The sequence below is a fragment of the Podarcis melisellensis genome, assembly GCF_964234715.1.
Source record: "Podarcis melisellensis genome assembly, chromosome: 15".
In the NCBI taxonomy this organism is placed as follows: domain Eukaryota; kingdom Metazoa; phylum Chordata; class Lepidosauria; order Squamata; family Lacertidae; genus Podarcis; species Podarcis melisellensis.
Genome location: NC_138532.1, coordinates 8,555,833 through 8,582,307, shown reverse-complemented (window position 1 = coordinate 8,582,307; position 26,475 = coordinate 8,555,833). Strand labels below are relative to the sequence as shown.

Sequence of the window (26,475 nt, the reverse complement as noted above, 5' to 3'; positions counted from 1 at the left end):
CAAGAGACAGATATGGAAGAGATAACCCCCCGCCAAGTGAATGAGGAATGGGTTCAAATGTGGCAACAAAGACCCCCATTTGTTATCCTTCGCTCTTCATTTTGAAATCAATGAAAAGTGAAGCAAATTCGCTCCCATCACGTTCAGGTCTCTTTTTTAAAAAAATTGTTATAAAATGGATGCCCACTCTGAGTTCTACTAAAACCAGGATTTGGGATGTTTAATAATAATAATAATAATAATAATAATAATAATAATAATAATAATAATAATGGTTTGGGTTGGAACTGGGGGAAAGCACAGTTTCAAAGACTATCAATGTTCACTCCAAAGTTAGAGTAGCATAATGGTTAGACTAGGATCAAGAGAGGTAAAGGTAAAGGTAAAGGGACCCCTGACCATTAAGTCCAGTTGCGGACGACTCTGGGGTTCTGTGCTCATCTCACTCTATAGGCTGAGGGAGCCAGTGTTTGTCTGCAGACAGCTTCCGAGTCATGTGGCCAGCATGACTGAGCAGCTTCTGGTGAACCAGAGCAGCTAATGGAAACCTGGGTTCAAATCCCCCCCCTTGAAGCTCTCTGCTCGAACTTGGGTCTCATCACCCACACTCAGCTTAACTTATCATATTTTTCGCTCTATAGGACGCACTTTTCCCCCTCCAAAAATGAAGGGGGAAAGTGTGTGCATCCTATGGAGCGAATGCAGGCTGGAAAGCGAGAGGGGTTGGTGCGCACAGACAGCTTGTGGACAGCTGCCTGCAGCCCGAAGCCCGGGGAGCGCGGCCCTGTGCACCCCAGGCTTCAGGCAGCTCTGCGCAAGCCTTCAGAACCCAGCGGGAGTTTCTGCCGGGCTCCTAAGGCTTGCGGATAGCAGCCTGCTGTCCCCGAAGCCAAAACAGTGAGACGGGGCGCTGTGCAGTCCTCTGTCTCGCTGTTCTAGCTTCGGGATGGCTGCGCAAAGCCTCCGCAGGGCGGCGGGGTGAAGGCACCCCGCCGCCCTGCGGAGGCTACAAAGGATGTCCCCAAAGCCTCAAGCCTTTGGAGTGCAGCTGCGCTCCAAAGGCTTCAGGGATCTTTGAGGCTGGCGGTGGGGGAAAGCATCGCTTCCCCCACTGCCAGCCCCACAAGCTCGGGGGGCAGCGGCAAGGCTTTGCCCTGTTCCCCAACCTGCTCTTGAACGCACCTTGTTTTTGAGGGGGAGAAGAAGAAGAAAAATTTTTCTTTCCTATTCTCCCCCTCCTATGGTCTGGTGCATCCAATAGAGCGAAAAAATACGGTACTTCACATGGCTATTGTGCAGATAAGGGAGAAAAAACTTTATGTGCAATTACAAGCTCCTTGTAAGGGAAGAAGGTGGCGCTGTGGGTTAAGCCACAGAGCCTAGGACTTGCCAATCAGAAGGTCAGTGGTTCAAATCCCTGCAACGGGGTGAGCTCCTGTTGCTCGGTCCCTGCTCCTGCCAACCTAGCAGTTTGAAAGCACGTCAAAGTGCAAGTAGATAAATAGGTACCACTCCAGCGGGAAGGTAAACAGCGTTTCCGTGTGCTGCTCTGGTTTGCCAGAAGTGGCTTAGTCATGCTGGCCACATGACCCGGAAGCTGTACGCCAGCTCCCTCGGCCAGTTAAGCGAGATGAGCGCAGCAACCCCAGAGTCGGCCATGACTGGACCTAATGGTCGGGGGTCCCTTTACCTTTACCTTTACCAGCTCCTTGCATGAAGAGCAGGATATAGAGAAGCAAAAATAAATAAATAAAAGCAGGGTCACGCTTAAAGGCTCTTTCTTAAACGGATGCTATTGAGCTAGTTTTACACAGATGGAAGGTTTCAGTGAAATGAATCCAAGGGCTGTGCAGACTGAATCAGCACAAGTGTTTTCAGCAAGAAATCCAATGTCATCAGAAGGTAGTGGCAATGACAACACATTAGCAATTTTAGCACAGCTTCACATTCTCCGATTTGTCTTTAATCCCCCGCCCCCTCAAAACAAATGATCCCTCAGGTAGAGGGATCATTTGGAACATCAAAGACAACAAACAAGACACGGGCAAGATTCCTTCACCATGTTATTCACCAGGATAATGTTTATTCTAATGAAGTCTTCCATCTTATGTGTTGCTCCACTGGCCTGAGCCATTAATTCAGTGAGTGGATGGGAAGAGGGATTTGCAATTCCTCTTTTTGTCATGAATACTTGGATGAGAGCTGAATGCAATTTCAATGAGCACCTAGAATGGAGCAATTCCCTGTAGGGAAAAGGATCCACAAATCTGCTCACCACACTCACTGTGGTGAGGTTTTCTTGCTCTTCTGGCGTGTGGGATGTTAGGATGGGAAAGGAATGCAGTTTGGCTTGCATTTTCACAAGAAGCTACCTGAGTCCCATAACACAAAGTAAAACACAGCTGTCTTTCAAAATCTGCACATCTCTTCATTTTGCGGTGCAGTTCTCCAACAAACAATATGGAAATGTGCAAACAATGCGGATATTAGAGAAAGACACATATAAGAATGCATGACATTTGTGGGAATTGCTTGCAAAAATATTGTATATTAGTAAAAAAAAACATGCAAAAATGTGTTTGTGCAGAGAAATTTGCACAAAATTTCATTTTCTGTTAAAAACCCAAATAAATCGCTAGTTGCCGCTGAAGTGTTGAGAACTGAATTTAAGATTGGAAGTGGTACTTTTAATCCAGACTAACTAACATTTCAAAGGGACGTGGGTGGCGCTGTAGGTTAAACCACAGAGCCTAGGACATGCAGATCAGAAGGTCAGCGGTTCAAATCCCCGCGACGGGTTGAGCACCCGTTGCTCGGTCCCTGCTCCTGCCAACCTAGCAGTTCAAAAGCACCTCAAAGTGCAAGTAGAAAAATAGGTACCGCTCTGGTGGGAAGGTAAATGGCGTTTCTGTGCGCTGCTCTGGTTCACCAGAAGCGGCTTAGTCATGCTGGCCACATGACCCAGAAGCTGTACGCCGGCTCCCTTGGCCAATAAAGCGAGATGAGAGCCACAACCCCAGAGTCGGCCACGACTGGACCTAATGGTCAGGGGTCCCTTTACCTTACTTTACCTAACTAACCTTTCATCTTGTGAGATCCATCTTTAAGCATCCTTTTTTGGCTCAATCCTCTGGGCAAGGAACTTCACTTACCTCCCATTTGCCCTGGAGCTTTTTCTTTTTCAGGTGGACGTTCCAGTGCTCAGAATTCGCTTCTGCACAGTGTGGTATTGTCAAGGCAAATGGGGTGGAGACGGTCACATCCGGAGGGCCACAAGTTACTTGTGGTCCAAGGAGGACTTCGCTGCCTTCCGGCTGCAAGCTTTGCATGGAGAGAGAGAGAAATGTTACAAAGGAAATCAAAACATAAGCCTTTCTTCCAAGAGCAAAAGCAGAACATTTGTTCAGCTTCTTGATTGCTTTGATGACATTTATACTTGTTTAATGGTAACAACTAAATATTTAAAAAATAGCAGAGAAAATCACAGGGAGAAAAACAATGGAGGGGAGGGGAATGAACTGTATTCATTTGCAAATTTAATACAAGTCAGAGATCCACCAGGACCTGCTATTTCACTCAGTAGTGCCCTAAGGTAATTTTAGACTCTGGACATAATGGTCTTACAGGGGCCTTCCTTTATTAGGTAATGTATATTTCATTTGCTTCACAATGTGGCAAGCCAGCACTGCTGCATTTTGTGTTGTTAGTGGTGGATTCCCTCTTGCACATTCTGCTGAATGGGATCCATGAAATCTGCCCCATCAGTTCTGGGCTGATGACACCCGAGTTTTTACTTGTCATTGCTTCCCTGTATCAAATCTCAAGCGCTTCCCTTGCTATCAGTGGAAATCAAAATTGCCTTTACTGTCATGCTAGCTGCGCCCTGATTTTTGATTCACAGAATGCTATGAACAATATACTATTTTATAGCTGTGGGGGAAAAAAACTAATTATGGCTTTCGGATGTATCCTAACATCAATATTCCCAGCCACTCTGGCAAAAAACAAAACATTTCTGATCTGCTCCTGAACAACCTTAATTGTGTAACTGAGAAATCACTAATATGAAATTACAAAATGTTCAATAAGAACACTCATTCTGTCTTTTGGGCCTGAATTTATCTCCATTCCACACAAACTCATTTCCTCCTTGCATGCTGTTGTATATATTGGGGGGGGGGAGACACCCTCAAAATTGCAAGAACACACACACAACAAACAAACAATTATAGCAAGTGCATCTTTCTTGGGATCTCCTCACTCATATATTGCAGGCTTGCTTTGACCCAAGCCAGATCTGGTTTAAGGTTTCAGAGAGTCAGTCTGCAGACCTGGAAGCATGAGGACTGATTATAATAATTTGGAGGAGGCGCTCTATGCATGCTCAGAGGAACTTGCATCTACTCTCAACTCCAGCCCAGCAGCCGCTGAATGTAACAAGGAAACAGACAAAGCCAGCCTCAGGTAATGACATGCTAGCAGAAATTTAAAAAACTAGGTTCTGTAATGAGTTTATTGCCAGCAAGTTTTTGCTCCAGATTAACACAGATCTAGAGGGAACGGAGGGGGGGGGGGTGGTATGCCAGGCAATAGCCGATGTTCACTTCACAATGCATCACGCACCCATATCGAGCATTTCTCACTTCCCACATGGAGCTACAGTGAAGGGATGCTGTCAGAATTACAAGGACCAAATGAGCAGGATCTGACAACCTGCTCTCCTTCCAAAACAACTGCACGAAATCTGGAGCCAGGCTGCTCTAACATTGCAAGAAACATGGCAGCCTGACTGGAAACAGAGGTGCAGGAGGAAGAGGCAGGAACATCCTGCAGAAAACACGGAGGCAGTCAGGGCTCCTAAGAATGAGCTGTGACTTGTTGTAAAATATGAGGTTTGTGGTTTTGGTTAAAAATATGCCAAAACAAACAACGTCCAGAGTTATCAAGAGTTCAAAGTGAGCTTCAGTGGTGTGTGAAATATCAAGCTGCATGCTCAGTCGGTACAGCATCATACTGGGTCATGAGTTCAAGCCTCACGTTGGGCAAATTATTCCTGCATTACAGGGGTTGGACTAGACAATTTGTGATTCTGTGATTCTATGCTCACATAAACCTATTCATTCTGAAGGAAATCAGCCCTGAGTGCTCACTGGAAGGATAGATCCTGAAGCTGAGGCTCCAATACTTTGGCCACCTCATGAGAAGATAAGACTACTTGACAAAGACCCTGATTTTGGGAAAGATGGAGGGCACAAGAAGAAGGGGACGACAGAGGACGAGATGGTTGGACAGTGTTCTCGAAGCTACCAGCATGAGTTTGACCAAACTGTGGGAGGCAGTGGAAGACAGAAGTGCCTGGCGTGCTCTGGTCCATGGGGTCACAAAGAGTTGGACACGACTAAATGACTAAACAACAACAAATGCTCACATATTTACGTGCATGTGCATTAAAGGAATGACAATATCCACCATCCAACACTAACAGATTTAACCTGGAGAGGAAGATGTGGAGTAACAGGCAGAAGTCTTAAAGAACAGCCAGGACTCAGCTATACAGCTGCAAATTAAACGTTTTAAATGTGTTGTGAAGTGCAATATAGAAATGTGACACTAGATGGCAACAATGAGCTATGCAAAATTCAATGTATTTTCCAAAACTTTTTTAAAAGCATTTTTACAGCATTTTTTAATGTGTGTGTAGACTGCACTCCAGTCTAGCAATATACACTAGCAACCTTTTTTAAACCAGGCTTTCCCAAAGGTAAAAACAGCAACAATCATAAAGGAGAGACAGTTACCAGAAAATAGGGAGTATCCTTGATAAAATGGGGGATGGTGAGACATATGCTTTAGGGTTACATGGGCGGCTGTTTGTGACAAAGTCTGCCATGACAATGTAAACAGCATAAAATTAATTCAGAGACGTTGCTAGGAAGGCTGTTGAATCTGAAGCTCGTGAAGCTGTCTTGTTTTTCTGCTTTGCAATCACAAACACATCCATAACCTCTTGGCCTTTTGTGGGAGGAACAGATTTTCAAGTGCTTGCAGGACTGAGCTGTAAACAAGCTGCAAAGGCAGGGACACTCTAAACCCTGCATTTCTTGTGGCAACATTTGATGTTGGTCCAGTGACGCCCTGGGAACTATGGATAAATTCATGGGGGAGAGGGCTATTGGTTGCTACTAGCCATAATGGCCATACCCTGGAGGCATCATGTCTTCTGAACATCAGCAAAGGACAGGACAGGGGAGCACTTTTGTGCTTGAATTCTGCTATAGGTTTCTCACAGACATCTGTTGGCCTGTGAGAACAGGATGCTAGACGAGATGGGCTATTAGCCTGATCAGCAGGCTTTTCTAATGTTCTGCTGTGGTAAATTCCCATGACAGGACCAGGGAGTCTGCTTGAGGTCCTGGCTCATCCACACACACAACCCCGGTTCATTACATTTTACTAGGGCCAGGTTTATGTTTGCTGTCTGCTGCAGAAAAAAGCCAATAGCAGTGTCGTTGCACTTCCCATGAGATCTTGCTCGAGAATTTGCTTGCTCAACCCCTTGCTAGCGGGGACAAGGAAAAAGACCTGTTCCATACTTGGTCCCTGGATTATGGAACCATCTCCCCCGAGTGCTACACTAATGGAATAATAATAATAATAATAATAATAATAATAATAATAATAATAATTTATTATTTATACCCCGCCTACTCTGGGCGGCTTCCAAAAGAATATTAAAATACTGTGATACATCAAACATTAAAAGCTTCCCTAAACAGGGCTGCCTTCAGATGTCTTCTAAAAGTCTGGTAATTGTTGTTCTCTTTGACATCTGGTGGGAGGGCGTTCCACAGGGCGGGCGCCACTACCGAGAAGGCCCTCTGCCTGGTTCCCTGTAACTTGGCTTCTCATAGAATCATAGAGTTGGAAAAGACCACAAGGGCCATCGAGTCCAACCCCCTGCCAAGCAGGAAACACCATCAGAGCACTCCTGACATATGGTTGTCAAGCCTCTGCTTAAAGACCTCCAAAGAAGGAGACTCCATCACACTCCTTGGCAGCAAATTCCACTGTCAAACAGCTCTTACTGTCAGGAAGTTCTTCCTAATGTTTAGGTGGAATCTTCTTTCTTGTAGTTTGGATCCATTGCTCCGTGTCTGCTTCTCTGGAGCAGCAGAAAACAACCTTTCACCCTCCTCTATGTGACATCCTTTTATATATTTGAACATGGCTATCATATCACCCCTTAACCTCCTCTTCTCCAGGCTAAACATGCCCAGCTCCCTTAACCGTTCCTCATAAGGCATCGTTTCCAGGCCTTTGACCATTTTGGTTGCCCTCCTCTGGACACGTTCCAGTTTGTCAGTGTCCTTCTTGAAATGTGGTGCCCAGAACTGGACACAGTACTCCAGGTGAGGTCTGACCAGAGCAGAATACAGTGGCACTATTACTTCCCTTGATCTAGATGCTATACTCCTATTGATGCAGCCCAGAATTGCATTGGCTTTTTTAGCTGCCGTGTCACACTGTTGGCTCATGTCAAGTTTGTGGTCAACCAAGACTCCTAGATCCTTTTCACATGCACTGCTCTCAAGCCAGGTGTCACCCATCTTGTATTTGTGCCTCTCATTTTTTTTGCCCAAGTGCAATACTTTACATTTCTCCCTGTTAAAATTCATCTTGTTTGTTTTGGCCCAGTTCTCTAATCTGTCAAGGTCGTTTTGAAGTGTGATCCTGTCCTCTGGGGTGTTAGCCACCCCTCCCAGTTTGGTGTCATCTGCAAATTCGATCAGGATGCCCTTGAGTCCATCATCCAAGTCGTTGATAAAGATGTTGAATAAGACCGGGCCCAAGACAGAACCCTGTGGCACCCCACTATTCACTCTTCTCCAGGATGAAGAGGAACCATTGATGAGACCCTTTGGGTTCGGTCAGTCAGCCAGTTACAAATCCATTGAGTGGTAGCATAGTGAGGGAACCGCCAGAAGGCCCTCGGTGCTGGACCTCAGTGTCCGGGTAGAATGATGGGGGTGGAGACGCTCCTTCAGGTATACTGGACAGAGGCCATTTAGGGCTTTAAAGGTCAGCACCAACACTTTGAATCGTGCTCGGAAACGTACTGGGAGCCAATGTAGGTCTTTCAAGACCGGTGTTATATGGTCTCGGTGGCCGCTCCCAGTCACCAGTCTGGCTGCTGCATTCTGGATTAGTTGTAGTTTCCGGGTCACCTTCAAAGGTAGCCCCACGTAGAGCGCATTGCAGTAGTCCAAGCGGGAGATAACCAGAGCTTGTACCACTCTGGCGAGACAGTCTGCAGGCAGATAGGGTCTCAGCCTACGTACCAGATTGAGCTGGTAAACAGCTGCCCTGGATACAGACTTGACCTGTGCCTCCATGGACAGCTGTGAGTCCAAAATGACTCCCAGGCTGCGCACCTGGTCCTTCAGGGGCACAGTTACCCCATTCAGGACCAGGGAATCCTCCACACCTGCCCACCTCCTGTCCCCCCAAAACAGTATTTCTGTCTTGTCAGGATTCAATCTCAATCTGTTTGCCGCCATCCATCCTCCAACCGCCTCCAGACACTCACACAGGACTGTCACTGCCTTCACTGGTTCTGATTTGAAAGAGAGGTAGAGCTGGGTATCATCCACATACTGATGAACACCCAGCCCAAACCGCCTGATGATTTCTCCCAGCGGCTGCATGTAGATGTTGAAAAGCATGGGGGAGAGGACAGAACCCTGAGGCACCCCACAAGTGAGAGCCCAGGGGTCTGAACACTCATCCCCTACCACCACTTTCTGAACATGACCCAGGAGGAAGGAGTGGAACCACTGTATGACAGTGCCCCCAGCTCCCAGCCCCTCAAGACGGTCCAGAAGGATGTTATGGTCAATGGTATCGAACGCCGCTGAGAGATCCAGCAGAACTAGGAAACAGCTCTCACCTTTGTCCCTAGCCCGCCGGAGATCATCAACCAATGCGACCAAGGCAGTTTCAGTCCCGTGATGAGGCCTGAATCCTGACTGGAAGGGATCCAAATGGTCCGCTTCTTCCAGGAACCCAATTAAGCTTGCAAGGGCCTTGCAGTGACATCAAGGCAGGTTTTTCTCTGTTGGCGCTGCCATAATGGAATGCACTCCCCAAGGAAAGGTGAAAAACTGCAACCAGATAGGCATTTCCATAAGCTTTTGAAGACAAAGCTGTTTATGCTGGCATTCTCTTGAGCTTTCCCATTTCAATGGGATTATTCTGCTAGCAGAATAATAATGCTTTCTCCATGACCTGCAACCCTATTCATGCGTTTGGTTATGCTCCGATGGCGAATGCATGAGAGGGACAATGGGATTGTGTCTGCTAGCCATGCCCCCTGCATGCTTTTGCATGTGCTGGTCATGCTGGCAAGTGACGCTGTGTTCAGTGCCAGTCTCACATAGACATACACATAAAGGTAAAGGTACCCCTGCCCGTTCGGGCCAGTCTTGCCAGACTCTAGGGTTGTGCGCTCATCTCACTCTATAGGCCGGGAGCCAGCGCTGTCCGCAGACACTTCCAGGTCACGTGGCCAGCGTGACAAGCTGCATCTGGTGAGCCAGCACAGCACACGAAACGCCGTTTACCTTCCCGCTCGTAAGCAGTCCCTATTTATCTACTTGCACCCAGGGGTGCTTTCGAACTGCTAGGTTGGCAGGCGCTGGGACCGAACGACGGGAGCGCACCCCGCCACGGGGATGCGAACCGCCGACCATGCGATCGGCAAGTCCTAGGTGCTGAGGTTTACCCACAGCGCCACCCGCGTCCCTAGACATACACATAGGACTCCCTAAATGGCCAGGGTTTCCAACCACATGAAGTAAAGGGTGCACATGTAGAGCCTGTTAGTAAATTCACTTAAATAACGAAGATTGCGTCTAGAGAGAAAAGAAATCCTGATAATACTTTACTGGGGAATTGGGTGGGGGGGACACCAGTGTATAATTTGAGAAGAAAGAAACAGAGTTTTTTTCTGTCTTAGTTCAGGCCCTGTAAAGGGCAGGGAGACATTCAACCAAACATACAGAGGCAAAATTCCATTAGAACTACACAGCCAATCAGAGCATGAGCTACCTCTGTAAACATCACGACACTGCCTGATTGATAAGCAACATCTCCACCAAGCCCTAGGCTAATTGATTTCAACACTAACAGAATTAACCCTTAAATTACAAAAGGGGGTGGGGAATTTGTGGATATTGTTGGATTATAATTCCCATCAGCCTCGTCTTACATGGCCTATGGTCAGAGATGGTAGGAGCTTCAGTCCAACAACATCTGGAGAGCCATAGGTTCCCTATCCCTAAATTAGAAAGGCATCAGAAGGAAGTAAGAGTCCCTCTAGAAGCCAGCCAACATAGGAAACTGCTTTCTGTCAGATTGTTATTTGCCCATCTAGTCTGGTATTATCTATTGTAACAACTGCATATTTCCAGAGAACAAATTTCTACTCTGCTTATCTCATTCACATCAGGCATGCAAAAAAGCAAACCTGGCCTCCTGCATCAAAAATACGTTGCTGACAAACAAATGGAAAAGTTACTGTGTGATCCCAGAGAGGGGGGAACTTAAGGCAATTCGTTTCCCACTGCGAGAGCAAAATACAGGTTAAGCTTTAAAAGCCACTGCATTAGTCCCCTCCCAGGGACTATGATTCCAGAGTTTTAGTCATGCACTTGTAGTGATGATTCCCAATAGAAAATAATCTGACTTCTCATGCATTGAGATATAAGAAAGATGAAAACAACAGAGCAATGAGGAAGGGACAGAATATAGTTCCTGAGCGATTCCTCAAGCAATAGGGTTCCTGAGACAGCGATGGGTTCCTGAGGCAGTTTCCTTGTGCAGCCACAACTGCAAAGAATAAGTGCTTCTGCAGTTATCTAGTTTTTGGGGATATATGCTGAGCATAAAGGTAAAGGTAAAGGTACCCCTGCCCGTACGGGCCAGTCTTGACAGACTCTGGGGTTGTGCGCCCATCTCACTTAAGAGGCCAGGGGCCAGCGCTGTCCGGAGACACTTCCGGGTCATGTGGCCAGCGTGACATCGCTGCTCTGGCGAGCCAGAGCTGCACACGGAAACGCCGTTTACCTTCCCGCTGGTAAGCGGTCCCTATTTATCTACTTGCACCCGGAGGTGCTTTCGAACTGCTAGGTTGGCAGGCGCTGGGACCGAGCAGCGGGAGCGCACCCCGCCGCGGGGATTCGAACCGCCGACCTTTCGATCGGCAAGCCCTAGGCGCTGAGGCTTTAACCCACAGCGCCACCTGCGTCCCTATGCTGAGCATAGGGGAGCAAAATAGCAGTATTCATCTGCAAAGCAGCTGTAGCACCAGCAATCTGTTTGCAGTTGGTTCCCCACCCTGCTCTTCTTGAAAACCAGCTGCAATTCTCTCTCCCTCGCTAGGCAAACTGTTTCTTCCCAGACACCACTCAAACTGGAGAAGGGTGCCCTGGACTCAGTAAACATCAGTGATCAATGCTTATTTAACAGACAGAGTCTCTTACCAATCAGTAGCCACTGAGGAAGCATATTTTGCTATCATCTAAGTAAAAGCCTGAGGGACGTGGGTGGCGCTGTGGGTAAAACCTCAGTGCCTAGGACTTGGTGATCGCATGGTTGGCGGTTCGAATCCCCGCGGCGGGGTGAGCTCCCATCGTTCTGTCCCAGCTCCTGCCCACCTAGCAGTTCGAAAGCACCCTTAAGTACAAGTAGATAAATAGGTACCGCTTTATAGCGGGAAGGTAAACGGCGTTTCCGTGTGCTGCGCTGGTGCTGGCTCGCCAGCTGCAGCTTCGTCACACTGGCCACGTGACCTGGAAGTGTCTTCAGATGGCGCCGGTTCATGGCCTCTTGAGCGAGATGAGCACACAACCCTAGAGTCGGACACGACTAGCCCATACGGGCAGGGGTACCTTTACCTTTAAGTAAAAGCCCAGCAAAAACATAGGAAGTTGACTTATCAACTTAGGACTCAGCTACATTAGTAAAAAAATAAATAAATAGCATTTTGAATGTGTTAAAAAAATTCTATGTGATTTTCCATAGCATTTTTTCTTTTGTTATACAGTGGTACCTCGGGTTACAAATGCTTCAGGTTACAAACACTTCAGGTTACAGACTCTGCTGACCCGGAAGTAGTACCTCAGGTTGAGAACTTTACCTCAGGATGAGAACAGAAATCGCGCAGCGGCAGCAGGAGGCCCCATTAGCTAAAGTGGTACTTCAGGTTAAGAACAGTTTCAGGTTAAGAACGGACCTCTGGAACGAATTAAGTTCTTAACCCAAGGTACCACTGTAACGATTTAATTTCTGACTTATTTATAGCGGGGTTTTTCCTGTGTGTAGATCCACCCTTAGACTGTATACTGTCTAGTATTGTCTACACTGGCCAGCGGCGTTCCAGGAGTCCAGCCAAAGTTGTGTCCCAGCCCTATTGGCAGATGTGGTGGATTGGACCGGGGCCTTCTGCATGCAAAGCAGCTGCTCTACCCCTTTGCTACAGCCTTTCCAAGCAGAGGGTCTTCTCAGTGGTGGCGCCAGCCCTGTGGAATGCCCTCCCATCAGATGTCTAGGAAATAAGCAACTATCTGACTTTTAGAAGACACCTGAAGGTATTCCCTGTTTAGGGAAGTTTTTAATGTTTGAAGTTTTATCGTGTTTTTAATATTCTGTTGGGAGCCTCCCAGAGTGGCTGGGGAAACCCAGCCAGATGGGTGGGGTATAAATAATAAAATTATTATTATTAATTATTTCCCCATCACCGCATCATCATTAACGTCCAGAAAACAACATCCCTTGAAGAGAGAGAGGGCTTGTACATTGCGACAAATTGCTGGGGCAACCTGAAGCTGCTCCTTATTCCTGAGGAGAGATGGCTAAACTGGTCACAACTGGGAAACTGAATGAACTGCTGCGTGGATGCAGCAGAGATGACTCAGGATTCTTCCATTATGAATGCCCCACCACTGAGCTTCATTGGACGACCCCGGGTGTTACTGTTTATGAGAGAGGGAGAAATATATTGTTTCTTTCTGCTCTCCCCACACCACGCACTCATTTCCCCTCGTGAAGGAGCAGCTCCACAAATGATATGTGCGCGTATTCATGGGTGACAGGAAACAGCTTTAGCCTATTATATCAAATACATTCTAATAATCACCCATGAAATGTGTTATAAAGCACAGTCCTGTTCATTGCCAGCTACAGAACTGCATGACTGAATAAGCAAATAGCCCTCGGTATTGCGGACTGGGATTTTGACGGCTGGATTTCGGCTGCTTCAAAGCCGAGCAGTGGTCGCCAACCATCTCCTTTCAATGTGCCCTCACCGCTTAAAACTGACGGCTTTGGCTATCTGCCGAGATTATGATGAAACATGGACAGGGGCTGTCTGACACCATGCTTAGCTTTGTAAACACCACAGCTGAAGCCTACCCCTCTAACAGAGGGAAAGGGAAATTCAGGAGTGGGGCGGGCAGGCAGAACATGCCCCCCCCCCGGCCACTATCTCTAGCCCTTCCCAAGCCACACATCCTCTGGAGCAGGGATCAGCAAACTTTTTCAGCAAGGGGCCAGTCCACTGTCCCTCACACCTTGTGGGGGACTGGACTATATTTTGAAGGGGAAAAAAATGCACGAATTCCTATGCCCCACAAATAAAACCCAGAGATGCATTTTAAATAAAAGGACACATTCTACTCTTGTAAAAACACGCTGCTTCCCAGACCGTATGCGGGCCGGATTTAGAAGGCGATTGGGCCGGATCTGGGCCCCTGGGCCTTAGGTTGCCTACCCATGCTCTGGAGCCACCCTGACCAACCCAGCTTTGCACCCTCCTCAAGTGTAGTTTCCTGGCAGGAATGTGTCCTTTTCCTCTGATGTTCCTTCTTGTTTGCCTGAGTGGAGTGTAGAAACGAGTTTACTGTACAAAAGGAAAATTCACTGACCCCCCCCCCCCCGCCCGAAAAAGGCCACACACACACACCACTGTTTTGTTTTGACTTGATTGGCCCATTGAATTCCATATGTTTACTAATGGTCCATGATTGCTCTCTGTGTTCACTCTGCTCTTTGGCGCGAGTGCTGCCTGAAATTGTCTTGGTAGATATTAACCGTATGTGTGAGGTGACCAATCATAGGTTTTTCTGGAGGGAGCTCTTTAATTGCTTTCAGAGAAAGCTTCTCCTCCCCCTGGTGAACATAACGTGCAAATATACGGGAATTCTGGGAATTATTTAATGCCAAATGAGCTGAAATCGGCTAATTAGATGAACTCTCACACACAGCAAACAGCAAGCGCTCTCTCTCTAATAACCAGCATGGCGCAAGGACTGCAAATGCAATTCAGTCATTGTTTATTAAGTGAGGCAGGGAAGGAAAAACAACAACATTGTATAGTTGCAGGTATTTAACATTCCCCGGAGTGCAGAGTAAACAAATCACAAACCAGATCTAATCCTTTTGACTCCATCAAAATCAGAAGCTTGCTTTGTTTTCTGAGAAATGGAGGCAGGCTGGAGGGGGACATAGGAAACTGCCTTAAACTGAGGTGGATCCATTGGTCCAATTAGCTGAGCGCTGCCTGTTTTGACTGGTAGTCTCAAAGGTTTCAGACACGGTGTCTGCCAGCATTGCCAGGGTTCCAACCTCCCGCATGCAAGTCAGAGTCACCACCACCGAGTCTACACAGCCAACTGCGTAGCATATAATTAAAGAAGAAGAGAGAATCAGGCACAATGAGAGTGTTGGTGACAATGGCACTCGAACGCAGCTTGCAAATTAACTTCTGGTTTTGAACAACGTTCCATTTTGTACACGTGTAGCCACTGAATCAGTGTGGTGCGCTTTCCATCAATGTACAGATTTTTGTGCATGTTCTTAGTTGGAGAACTTCATCACAAAATTCAGAGAAGTGTAAATCCTGAAGGATAGCTGCTTCAGTTTGCATATTGTTATGGAAGTGCTAATTAGGTAGTTTCTCATTAAAATGCAAGCGGGATCAAATGTCTTCCCCACCCCTACAGTTTCAAGGTAGTCTGTGTGTGTGTGTGTGTGTGTGTGTGTGTGTATGTGTGTGTTTCTGACTTCCATTTCTTTTGTTCTACAAATAATCTTGCCAGTGGCCTGTACTCTACAAACTGTCATGGATGCTCATGTTTCCTGAAAATGCCATGATGCCCTTAGCTGGGCTTTCCCACACTTAAAGGAAGGTGGGGATACTGCCTGATAGCTCTTAATTCAGGTTTTTAAAGTGTTTTACTTGCATGTTCAGACAAAGTAACCTCCCCCCTAAATAACCCTAAATAAATTCACACAAGACTCAAATTTTGGTTTTGGTTTTTGGCAGAATTTAGGCCACAACTTTATTGATTACAGAAAGTGACTGGTTGCATAGGCTCTGGTTCGACTAGCTCCCTGCACCCTTGCAGGTAGCGCTGACCCAGGGTTCCATCAAAGGTGAGCCAAGGGTGAACACCTGGATAAGTGGAAAGCCGGGAACAGGCTTTCTCCACCACCCAAATGTCCCCCTGGACTCAGGCACGGGCACAAGCCCCTCTCAGGGGTTGACAAAACCATCAAGTCCCTGGATTCCTTTAATGGAATGTCCTTCACATAGGGATAGTGAGAGCATTCTCCCATCCCTATCACCTGAACCAGAGCCTATCCGTAACCTTAAACATTGTGGTGATTTGCAGCATGGCAGGCAAACCCAAATGGCAAAAGCCAATCAGCCAAGTGGTGAAAATTTCTGCCGTGCCCCTGTCCCAACGACAGACAACACACGACGGCATAGCAAGGTCAAGCGCAAAATGCCTTAAAAGTAGGGAAAGGTGGAAAGGTGTTCTCAATGCATGCACTGAAAGAGGAAGCTCTGGGTCACGTGCATGGGCATAAATAGGTCCCTCGAACTGTTTAGACTGCGTCCCATTAGCCAGCGTCAAGGGACCTATCAATTGGGTGTTGTGGCTATCCTAGCGTACCCAACCACATCACACGCTGTCAGTTGCTCAACGCAATACGTGGCCTCTTTAAGGGAGGACCTGATTTATAAAGAAAACAGGATGAGAAAACTGTTCTTAAGGAGGAAGGACGTAAAAACAAAATCTGTGACTGCTCCAATTTCAGTTACTCTGCAGCTAACCTCCCTGCTTTCCCATAATTCAGTTATGGGAAGATGCCATAAGGTAACTCCTCCCATGTGCCCCCCCCCAGATGAGGATGCACAGGCAGCCAGGGAGGCTGCAGAGTGCTGGATAAATGTTTATTGGAAATAAACACACACACAACACTATCTACAGACACCTTGCAACAAGAAAGTAAGCTCAACCACACACACCAAATTTATAAATGCATTCTAAAGTGCCCCCATTGCAGGGGAAAGAAACTGAAAGAAAGGAGAAATTGGAGGTCAGGTTTCTGCAACACCACCTTGTTAACAGTCACTAACCATTTTGCCTGCAAATAATTCTCTATTCTTTATGCATCTCATTTCCCTCTGATCTCAGTCCTCTTCTTATCCAGCCCTCTGTTCCACCCTCAGAGTCTGCCAATTTAGGATTGCCCTTTATACATTTTGTGGACTCTAGTCTGCAAAAGTCTATCATAGTAAATGTGGACATCTTTAACGTGTCACAAGTCTCTTCACCATTTTTGCTGCAACAGAATGCAGCCACTCCTCTACAAATCCATTTGGACACCCACCAGCACAGGAGACTATGCTTGAAAGGAAAACAAAATGACAACAATCATCATGTTTTGGAACTCGATGGGCACCCTGGAAAGGAACTGAAAGTAGGAGCAAAAAACAGCAAAAAAAAAATATTTTAAAAAATATTCCAATGCATTTCAGACCTTGCTGGTCCCTTTTCTAGGGAAATTCAGAGAAATGAAGAATGTTGAATCTTTAAAATTTTACATATAAATGCTGAGTCTTTATTCCTCTGAATAAGGACCAGCAGGGTCTGATGTGCATTGTAATAACAAATATCCCTTTTGTCTACCCCACTTCAGAGCTTGCATTTTCTTTGGTGCTTTGTTTTTCTATCTTTCTTAAACCTCACCTTCTTGCAGGGCTTATCAACCTCAGAGCATGTAAACAAACTCAAGGTCAGGTGCTAATCCAAGATAATGGTCTCATCTGAAGCACCTCTGCGACCTTAGGTAATAGCTTCAAAATGCTCTGAGACAGGAAGCAAGCATTGCCTGGGAGTCAGCCACAGTGACAAATGCCTCACAGTTTCTTGGGCAATCGTGACTGAGTGTGGACACTCACTTGATAATTATTCTTTTTTTATGCTGTGAAAAATCATTGCTTTTTTGGATTAAAGCAGAAACACAACACTTCAATGAAATTCAAACCAAAGACAATGGTTGTTGCTGTTGAAAAGCCCTAAAGCATTCATCTCCCCACTCACAGCTTCTGATACTCAAATCATTCTCTTTTTCTACTTTACTTCCTTTGATCCTGCACAATCTCTCCCACCCTCCCTCCTGTCTGGCCACATGGTTTTGACCCTTTCTGCTTGAACCAGAACAAATTAGGAACTTTAAAGTCATGGATGAGAATAGCTGTTTGGATACTTGTGCAGCTTGCCTGTCTTTCATTAGAGGTAGTTTCCATGTCCAAAGCACAACTAAAAAAATTCTACCCCCTACAGAAATAAATAAAATAAAATAAAATACAACCATACAAGGGAATGCATATATTTGTTTCTCAGTGCAGATTTCTTTCCAGTCTTAGCCTTGGACAAACCCTCACCACAACCCAAATGGTTTGCTGCTCTCCATGTATTTGAATACACTGGTTACTTATGCACTTATGTATCAAATTTATATTCATATTTTTTTTTCTCAAAGAAGCTTCAGTGCATCCTAAATGGAGTTTTCCTATCAAAACCTCCCAACCACCCCATGAAGTAGATCAGATGGCCTGCCTGCAACCTTCCCTGGGTTTGAATGGGGACCCCAAGTCCATCAGTTCATTATATTATACTCTTCTGCCTTGTTACTGCTAGCACCTTCCTGCAGTCCCTATAATTATGCAGTGATGAAGGAACATCACTCAGAAGCAGCTCTGGGTTACATGCATAGCCCATTAGGAGCCCCAGCACTGTAAACAAAGGCCAGGCTTGAGTGGGGTTAAACCACCTGCCACATTTTAACCCCTGTGCCAGGCAGAGAGTCAATGAGCAAACAGGCAGTGACATCTACTGCTGTTTCATTTCCACTGTTGCCTGAGCCAGAGTAAGAGGTGGGTGAAGAAGAAGAAGAACAAGTGAAAAATACTCATTTGTGGTTCTTGATGGGAATGTTGGTCATTAGCAGGTGTCTGCTTATACCAACCATGACCAAAGTCCGTTTTGGGGGCCTAATCTGGCCCCTGTGGCAGTTTATTTCTTGGGGTCAAATCCCAGAAAAAGCTCAAGAAGCTCAATCCTAAAAAAAGCTCAACTTTGGTCGGCCCTCATGCATGTTCACTTCATCAAATCTTAGAAAAAAAAGTTTGGGCACCCCTGGCGTATACCAACCCTTGATGCTGTCCTTGTTTCCATCACTTAAACAGGAATGTTGGCTGGTCCAGTACAGCAATTCAGGCACTGCCCAGTCAACTCTTTCCTGCCTGCCTTCTCACTCACATCCAGTCCAGGGGGTGTCATCTTCCTCCCCTTAGTCTTAGTGCTGCCCTTGTTGAACTCAGCTGGAGAGAGGATGGGCGCCAAAGTAGAATTAGTTGGCTCTTCCGATCATTGGCTTTGGCTCTGCCTACTGTTGGCTCATCTTAAAATGTAGAGACATCACCTTGCCAACAAAGGTCCGTACAGTAAAAGCTATGGTTTTCCCAGTAGTGATGTATGGAAGTGAGAGCTGGACCATAAAGAAGGCTGATCGCCAAAGAATTGATGCTTTTGAATTATGGTGCTGGAGGAGACTCTTGAGAGTCCCATGGACTGCAAGAAGATCAAACCTATCCATTCTAAAGGAAATCAGCTCTGAGTGCTCACTGGAAGGACAGATTGTGAAGCTGAAGCTCCAATACTTTGGTCACCTCATGAGAAGAGAAGACTCCCTGGAAAAGAGACCCTGATGTTGGGAAAGATGGAGGGCACAAGGAGAAGGGGACGATAGAGGACGAGATGGTTGGATAGTGTTCTTGAAGCTACTGCGGGGGGCAGTGGAAGACAGGAGTGCCTGGTGTGCTCTGGTCCATGGGGTCACGAAGAGTCGGACACGACTAAATGACTAAACAACAACAACAGCAGCAACTGTTGGCTCTGCCCAACCAGTCCTTTGAAGAATCCTCGCAACGTGTGTGTGTGTGGGAGGGGGCTACAACTGCTTTGCTCCAGAGGAGGAACTGAAGCATACCTCTGCAGGCTGTAATCCTATCCATGTTAACGATCACTTAGAACAGTGAAAGAGATAACTGTTATAAAGCACAACGGAAATGCTTCACTGTTTCCATGGCTCAATTTCCAGTTATCATGGCATTTTGAGCAACGACAGGAAAGTGAGCAGTAAGCCCATAAAGACTTAAATCTCCTCTGGCTACGCGCTCGCAGCATTTTTGCCTTGGCACCTTCACTAGAGTATAATTAACAGGAACGGATATTTATGATAAATCATCTTAATAGGACTTGCTATTTCTTCCAGAAGAACTGACAACATGGGAAGCAACGCCCACAAACAAAGGTTTAATTAGAGCGCACAAAAACTGCCTCACAATACACAACCAGTCCAGTGCATCAGCCCTCTCTTTTCACTGAAAAAGGCTCACAGTATTCAGAGCTGTTAGCAAACACATACCATAGTTCTGTTTCTCTCCTGCTTAATCTTTAAATAAAGATTGGTGCCCAGTGCCATATTGAAATACACCTTCTTCTTCTTCTTCTTCTTCTGCATCTTGTATAAAGAAAGACAATGTATGAATTCTATTCCGTTTGGATGAGCTGAACAAATTACTGCCAATGAAGCTTGGAGCACTGGAGGGCAAATCAAGCACTAAGTGTAAAATGGCTTTAGCTCTAACTTTATTGTTAGAAATGTTCTGCTCAGTGCTACATTTAATGTAAGAAGATGCTTATGACCTAAGCCTTCCATTGTTCTTTTTATGATTATCACCATCCAGGCTTTCCCTGATGGATGATCCAGCTATGTTTATGTATTAAGCTGATTAACTGATTTGTTGTTATGTGTTTTGTATTTGTTTTGATTAATGTAAGTTTATTGTTGTTTTTATGCTGTTCACCACCATGTTGGCCTTATGGACATTATTATTTTTTGGCAAACAATTTAATAAAATAAATGAGCAGTGGTGAATGTGCATTCCTCTGGGGACTCTGTCATTGTCATCCTTTCCTTCTTCCGGCCGTCTGTCTGTAGTGGAGAGCCTGTTTTACTTGTGAGGTTGCCCATGGGTTTTAGAACTCTGAATTGCCAGGATTCTAGAATCCACATGTTTCAGAGGACGCTCTCCCTACCTTCCCATTCATGTGATGTGAACACCCAAGAGGGCTCTTTTTGCATATATGGACTAAGCTGAAAGTTTTGCCCAGCCAAATTAGTACAGCTTTGAGGGTAACACCAAAACCCTCCTGAACGTTTGAGAGCGTATGACTTTTCAGTGGGGTGAGTTTACTAAGACTTGATGGTTACAAGATGATTAAAGCTTGGCGTTTCACCTGCTTCCCTTTCTTCCTCTAAAGTGCCAAGATTATTTGGGGTGGCGAGGGTTGAATGTGTCTCAGGCAGTACAAGATCACATAACATCATTGTGAGGTGTACATGAAAAGAAAGCTTTATGCAGTGGTACCTCGGGTTAAGAACTTAATTCGTTCCGGAGGTCAGTTCTGAACCTGAAACTGTTCTTAACCTGAGGTACCACTTTAGCTAATGGGGCCTCTTGCTGCCGACCAATTTCTGTTCTCATCCTGAAGCAAACTTCTTAACCCGAGGTACTATTTCTGGGTTAGTGGTAACCTGAGGTACCACTGTACTAAGCAGAATTGCTTGCAAAAATGTGTATATTGTGCAAAATTGCATACAAAAAAATCTGTATGTTTTGATAAACTTGCTCTGAAATGCTGGTTAATTATCATGAGAGCTTCTTTTTAAAAATGCAGAATGATGTGGAAATGTAGTCAACTGAACCTTGCTGCTGACCCCTTGACCCAGAATATGAATGCCACCTGCCAGGCTTTGTACGCCTGGCAGGAAGAAATTAAACAGGAGTAGCCATCCCTGTTGGTGGGATGTGGGTGGCGCTGTGGATTAAACCACAGAGCCTAGGACTTGCCGATCAGAAGGTTGGCGGTTCAAATCCCCACGGCGGGGTGAGCTCCTGTTGCTCGGTCCCTGCTCCTGCCAACCTAACAGTTCGAAAACACGTCAAAGTGCAAGTAGATAAATAGGTACCACTCTGGCGGGAAGGTAAACGGCGTTTCCGTGCACTGCTCTGGTTTGCCAGAAGCGGCTTTATTTGATATACAGTAAGTTGTTTGTTTTAAAGTTATGTTTTTATTATGGACTTTTTTTGTTTTGGATCAGAGTGTTATTAGGTGGGTGATCTTTGCTGTCTATTTTGTTGTTTCTTCAGCTTGCAAATCACCCTTTGTATAGTAATATAGAAGGGCAGTATACAAATTAAAATGAAATGAAAATAATAGTAATAACAATAAAAGGAAGAAGAAGAAGAAGAAGAAGAAGAAGAAGAAGAAGAAGAAGAAGATTGGGAAAATGAGAAGCCAAGATTGACAGAAGGCTAAGTGCCTCAAATATCTGGACAATTTGAATGGGCTTTGCTTACCCTCTCAAACACAAACACCCATCTTTAAGAGCTGGTGATCTTAAGTGCTGTGCAAAAAGGTGTCTTCACAACAAGCAAGCATACCCTCTCCAAGTGTTTACGTATAATTTTGGGTGAATCTCTTTGAGATTCTACTTCCCCTCCTCCCCTAAAAGAATGCTAAAACTTGACAACACTGATAACAGGCACTGGTCTTGATGAATCACTAGCAAGGCGTCCCTAAGAGCATCTAGGCAATAGTCTCATTTGTTATTTTCTGTCTGTATTGTCCATGCTGTGCCACACTTCCAATGGTTTCTATTCAGAGCATTCAGCATTCTCTACAAGAAATGAAGTCTGAATGCCAAAGCACCAAGGCTACATACAAGCCATTAGTGGTCCAAGTACTTTTTTTCACACTGCCAGTCTTATTGTCCATGAGCCTGATATCACAATGAGCGTTGACAATTGTTGAGTTGCTGCACTGGAAATGTTCACAGCAGGCAAAGGTATCACTCCTCCTTCATGAAACATGGTCTCCTAGCAGTGATTTGCTACCATCTTCCTAGGGTATTGTGGGGAGCACTTTAGCAAACATTGCACACATCATTTCCCCTTTTCTCCTTTTATTCACTTGATAATTCATTCATGAAAATGCACCCTCAATGGCTCTCTAAGATCTGGCAGACCTTTTTGCCAGTGGCACTTGCTTGAGGATGAAGGTTGCATGCATGAATTTTTCCCTGGGGGAAAGTAACCATTAGATGCAACATATCTAATTCGTCCATAATTACTAGTCCTCATGAATACGTGTCACTGACATTTGCAATGGGATTGAAGGATCTATACAATTTAGGAAGCGTTGGTGATTGTCTCAGGCAATATTACTCCTCAGGCAATCTCTACTTGATTGCGAGCCGTCGCAAATGTGTTCCACTGTGACAAAGCAGAAATACAGCCATGTGAAACCATTCCACTGAAATTTATGGTGCCTTTTCAGAGATTGTAATTTTGTTTTACCATATGGGGGGGAGGGAAGTGGCATTTCCCTGAAAGAAAGAAGAATCACATGTACTCAACCTTGAGGGTACTTCAGCTTTCCCAAAAAACACTACTGCCAAAAGTGGAAGAAAGCTGGAAGTATTTCAAAGAGGAGGTACCCAGAATAAATTAACAGGGGTATACCATCTTTGGCATTATGCTAAAAACGCTGCCACTCAACAGGTAGATTGTGAATCTGAGCTAAGAGTTTGAGTTCTCCATCCATTAATAAGGTCAGACACTATGCCCTCCAAGAACTGTAGTATGATATAGAGGAATTGCAAGGATTCAGAGCCAAGCATTCTCATGAGTGAATACTCCTGTTTGAATAATAGCAGAATGCTATCCTGCTATTCACTGCCAGTGAAGGCAGCAAATGTCCTGTGTCTGGAGGCACTTGGAGGATGGATGGCAGCTAACAGATTGAGGTTGAATCTAGACAATACAGAAGTACTCTTTTGGGGGGACAGGGGGCAAACAGGTGTGGGGGACTCCCTAGTACTGAATGGGGTAACTGTACTCCTGAAGGACTAGGTGCACAGTCTGGGAGTCATTTTGGACTCACAGCTGTCCATGGAGGCACAGGTCAGTTCTGTGTCCAGAGCTGATGCCTACCAGCTCCATCTGGTATGCTGGCTGAGACCCTACTTGTGTGTAGAGTTTCTTGTCAGAGTGGTACATGCTCTGGTTATCTCCCACTTGGACTACTGCAATGCATTCTACATGGGGTTACCTTGGAAGGTGACCTGGAAACTACAACTAATCCAGAATGTGACAGCTAGACTGGTGACTGGGGTGGAATCTAGAAACATATAATAATACATATTGTACAATGCAACAAAATATGATTTATGGAATCAATGTCTTGAGCACACGAGCAAAGTCTGTCCTGGTAGGGAACTCCTCTCAACCTACCATCCAACACTGCAGCAGGAAAGACATTTAGTCTGGCTTTGGTGAAAAGCCTTCGGTAGTTAGGTACTGTCAGGTTTTTGATGTAAGATGTTAACTTAAAGACATACCCATATTGAACACCTACTGCCAGTGGACTACAGACTGCGTGTGATCGAGATCGCAAGTCACTGTATGCATTGTCCCATAATCTTTGCTTTAAAAAAATTTGGGCACCTTCATAACCCAGGTAATACAGTTGGGGGGGGGGGGAGACCGTAATAAAGATGGATTGATTGAATAAACATTGTGAAAGTGCTTTTTTTTAAAAAACAAAAACCATTTTGAAAAATATATATTGAATTTGCCATAGTTCACCATCGTCATCTAGTGTCACATTTTACAACACACTTAAAACATTTTATTTGCAGCTGTATAGCTGAGTCCCAGGAGTGGCAGCTGTGACCATATGACACCTGCCCTAAAGGAACTTCAATGGCTCCCAGCATGTTTCCAAGCACAATTCGAAGTGCTGGTGCACTTCAGCCTAGTATACCTGAAGGAGCATCTCAGCCTTCATCGTTTAGCCCAAACACTGAGGTCTGCCTCGGAGGGAGTTGTGGTGGCTCCCTCACTGTGAGAAGTGAAGTTATAGGAAACCATGCAGACAGCCTTCTCAGAAGTGCAATGCCCTCCCATCAGATGTCAAGGAAATAAAGAGCTACACAAGTTTTAAAAGACATCGGAAGACAGCCTTGTATTGGGTAGTTTTAAATGTCTGACATTGTATTATGTTTTTATATGAAACCTCCCATAGTGGCTGGGGAAACCCAGCCAGATGGGCAGGAGATAAATAATAAAATTATTTTTTATTATTCTTATACTAAGGACTGTTGAAAGGCATTTTGCCTACATCCTAATCTTCTTTGATATTGCCTGATCACGCCTACTAGTTCTGTTTATGGAACTTCTATTATTTGTGACTCTATTCACATATCACATGTTTGCTGTTTATAAATTTTGAATATATAATGTTGTAAAAAATAAATAAATGTCAACACATTATTAGCCGTGTGCTGCCTGTGATTATTCACAGTTTTCTGTTTTGCAACGCAGGGGTTTTCCTTTGTTGTATATTTTTGTTCCTCCTGGTATCAGCTCTAACCCTAGCCAGAGAGCCACTTCTGTTTGGTCAACTAAATGCCGTCTGGTCTGAAATCTTGGCTGGCCTTAAAAGCCAACCTCCTATTCTCTGCTGAGCTGAGTGGCAGTTCAATCCTCTGAAAGCAACACTTGGGTTTGATTCTTGAGTCCTTTTAGACATTATAAAGCTTTCGTAAGGCAACTTGTAGCTGTCATTTTTATGTGATAAACAGTCCTTCTGAACACAATCCCATATGAGGAGATCTAAAGGCTGCCATTTCTTGGGAGATCTCTGTTTTCCAGGACAGTGATAAACTTAAAAGTCAGGTCTACAATTCTGCCTTTGGGGCAAGATGCGTCTCACGTGGGTCTGCCACCAACAGAGCAGAAACAGCAGCAACAATATATGTAGATAGAAAAATGCTATGGCTGTTGGATGAAAAACCACACAGCCCTACTCCAAGTTAAGAGCTTAGGATGGGGCACACTGCTAAGATAATACTCATTATAGATCAGCCCAGAAATATTACTTGAACATTTTCAGTTTTTCGATTGATTGATTGATTGATTGATTGATTGGCAGGGTGGAGTGAGTATGTGGGTATGTAAAAAAAAAAACATCTGAGGGGAGCAGTGGGAAGGTCATCCATAGATCTGTATGTGAGGAGGCAGGGGTCCCACTAGGAAGAACAAAACTCCAAGTTTCTTAGGATTCAGCTGCATTTTCTTGGCTGTCAAACAGCCCATTAAAGCCCCCAGGGACTGGCTCCACAATGACACAGCTGCATCTGGTCCAAATGTCATGGTGCTCCTAATGACACTAAATCCCAAGGCACCCCCTCCCCACCCAATGATGAGTTCACCATATAGATGTTAACTAGCACTGGGGGGCAGGACAGAACCAACCATGAGATTGAAGTCATCCAGTGTTTCTTTCTGAAGTGGATCCACCATAACACTGTGGCTCCAACTCCCAACCCACAGAGGTGCTGGAAAGTCAGTTGTATTAAAAGATGCTGGGAGATGAAGATGAACGAAGGCCTCCTGTCCTTCTCCTGAAGCAAGTCATCATCAACCAGAGTGCCCAAAGCTGTATCAGTGCCAGAACCAGATCTGAAGCTAGATTTGGAAAAAGAATGTGCTTCTCTCAAGTAAGCTGAAAATTGCATGGCTACAGCCCACTTGAACACCTTTGTCCAGGAGGTGGTGGATATTGGCAATTGGGCATTAGTGGTATAACCAGGATGGACCTCTTATGGAGGACATACATCACAGCCTCTTTCAGGGCAGCTGGAATGCCCCCTCCTGAAATGGTATATTTACCCCCTGATCATTCTACAATTGATTGTTTCCATTATGCTACTCATGTGGACGACAGACACACAATATAGAGAACAGGGGGTTAGCAGCCTTTTGGGGCTCATCGACCCTGGGGCACATTTTCAAACCATCACACACGCATCACAGTCAAGCACACATCACAACTTCTAATCCCAATTCTTCTAACCCTGGAGAGATGCTGTCAATCAGTGTGGACCTGTGGTTCCCAACCTCCACCATCACCCCCTTTTGAAAATTGGTGA

The 26,475-nt window shown here is 45.3% G+C and overlaps 1 protein-coding gene across 2 annotated transcripts in view; it reads right to left on the bottom strand.

Moving 5' to 3' along the window:
• Positions 1-26,475, bottom strand: part of UNC5D (unc-5 netrin receptor D) — a 405,072-nt gene that overhangs the window by 36,241 nt on the left and 342,356 nt on the right. For both annotated transcript variants that reach the window (XM_081890876.1, XM_081890877.1), the window contains one exon: positions 3,153-3,321. In XM_081890876.1, the coding sequence (XP_081747002.1) occupies positions 3,153-3,321 (169 nt within the window). The remainder of the gene's footprint in view (positions 1-3,152; positions 3,322-26,475) is intronic.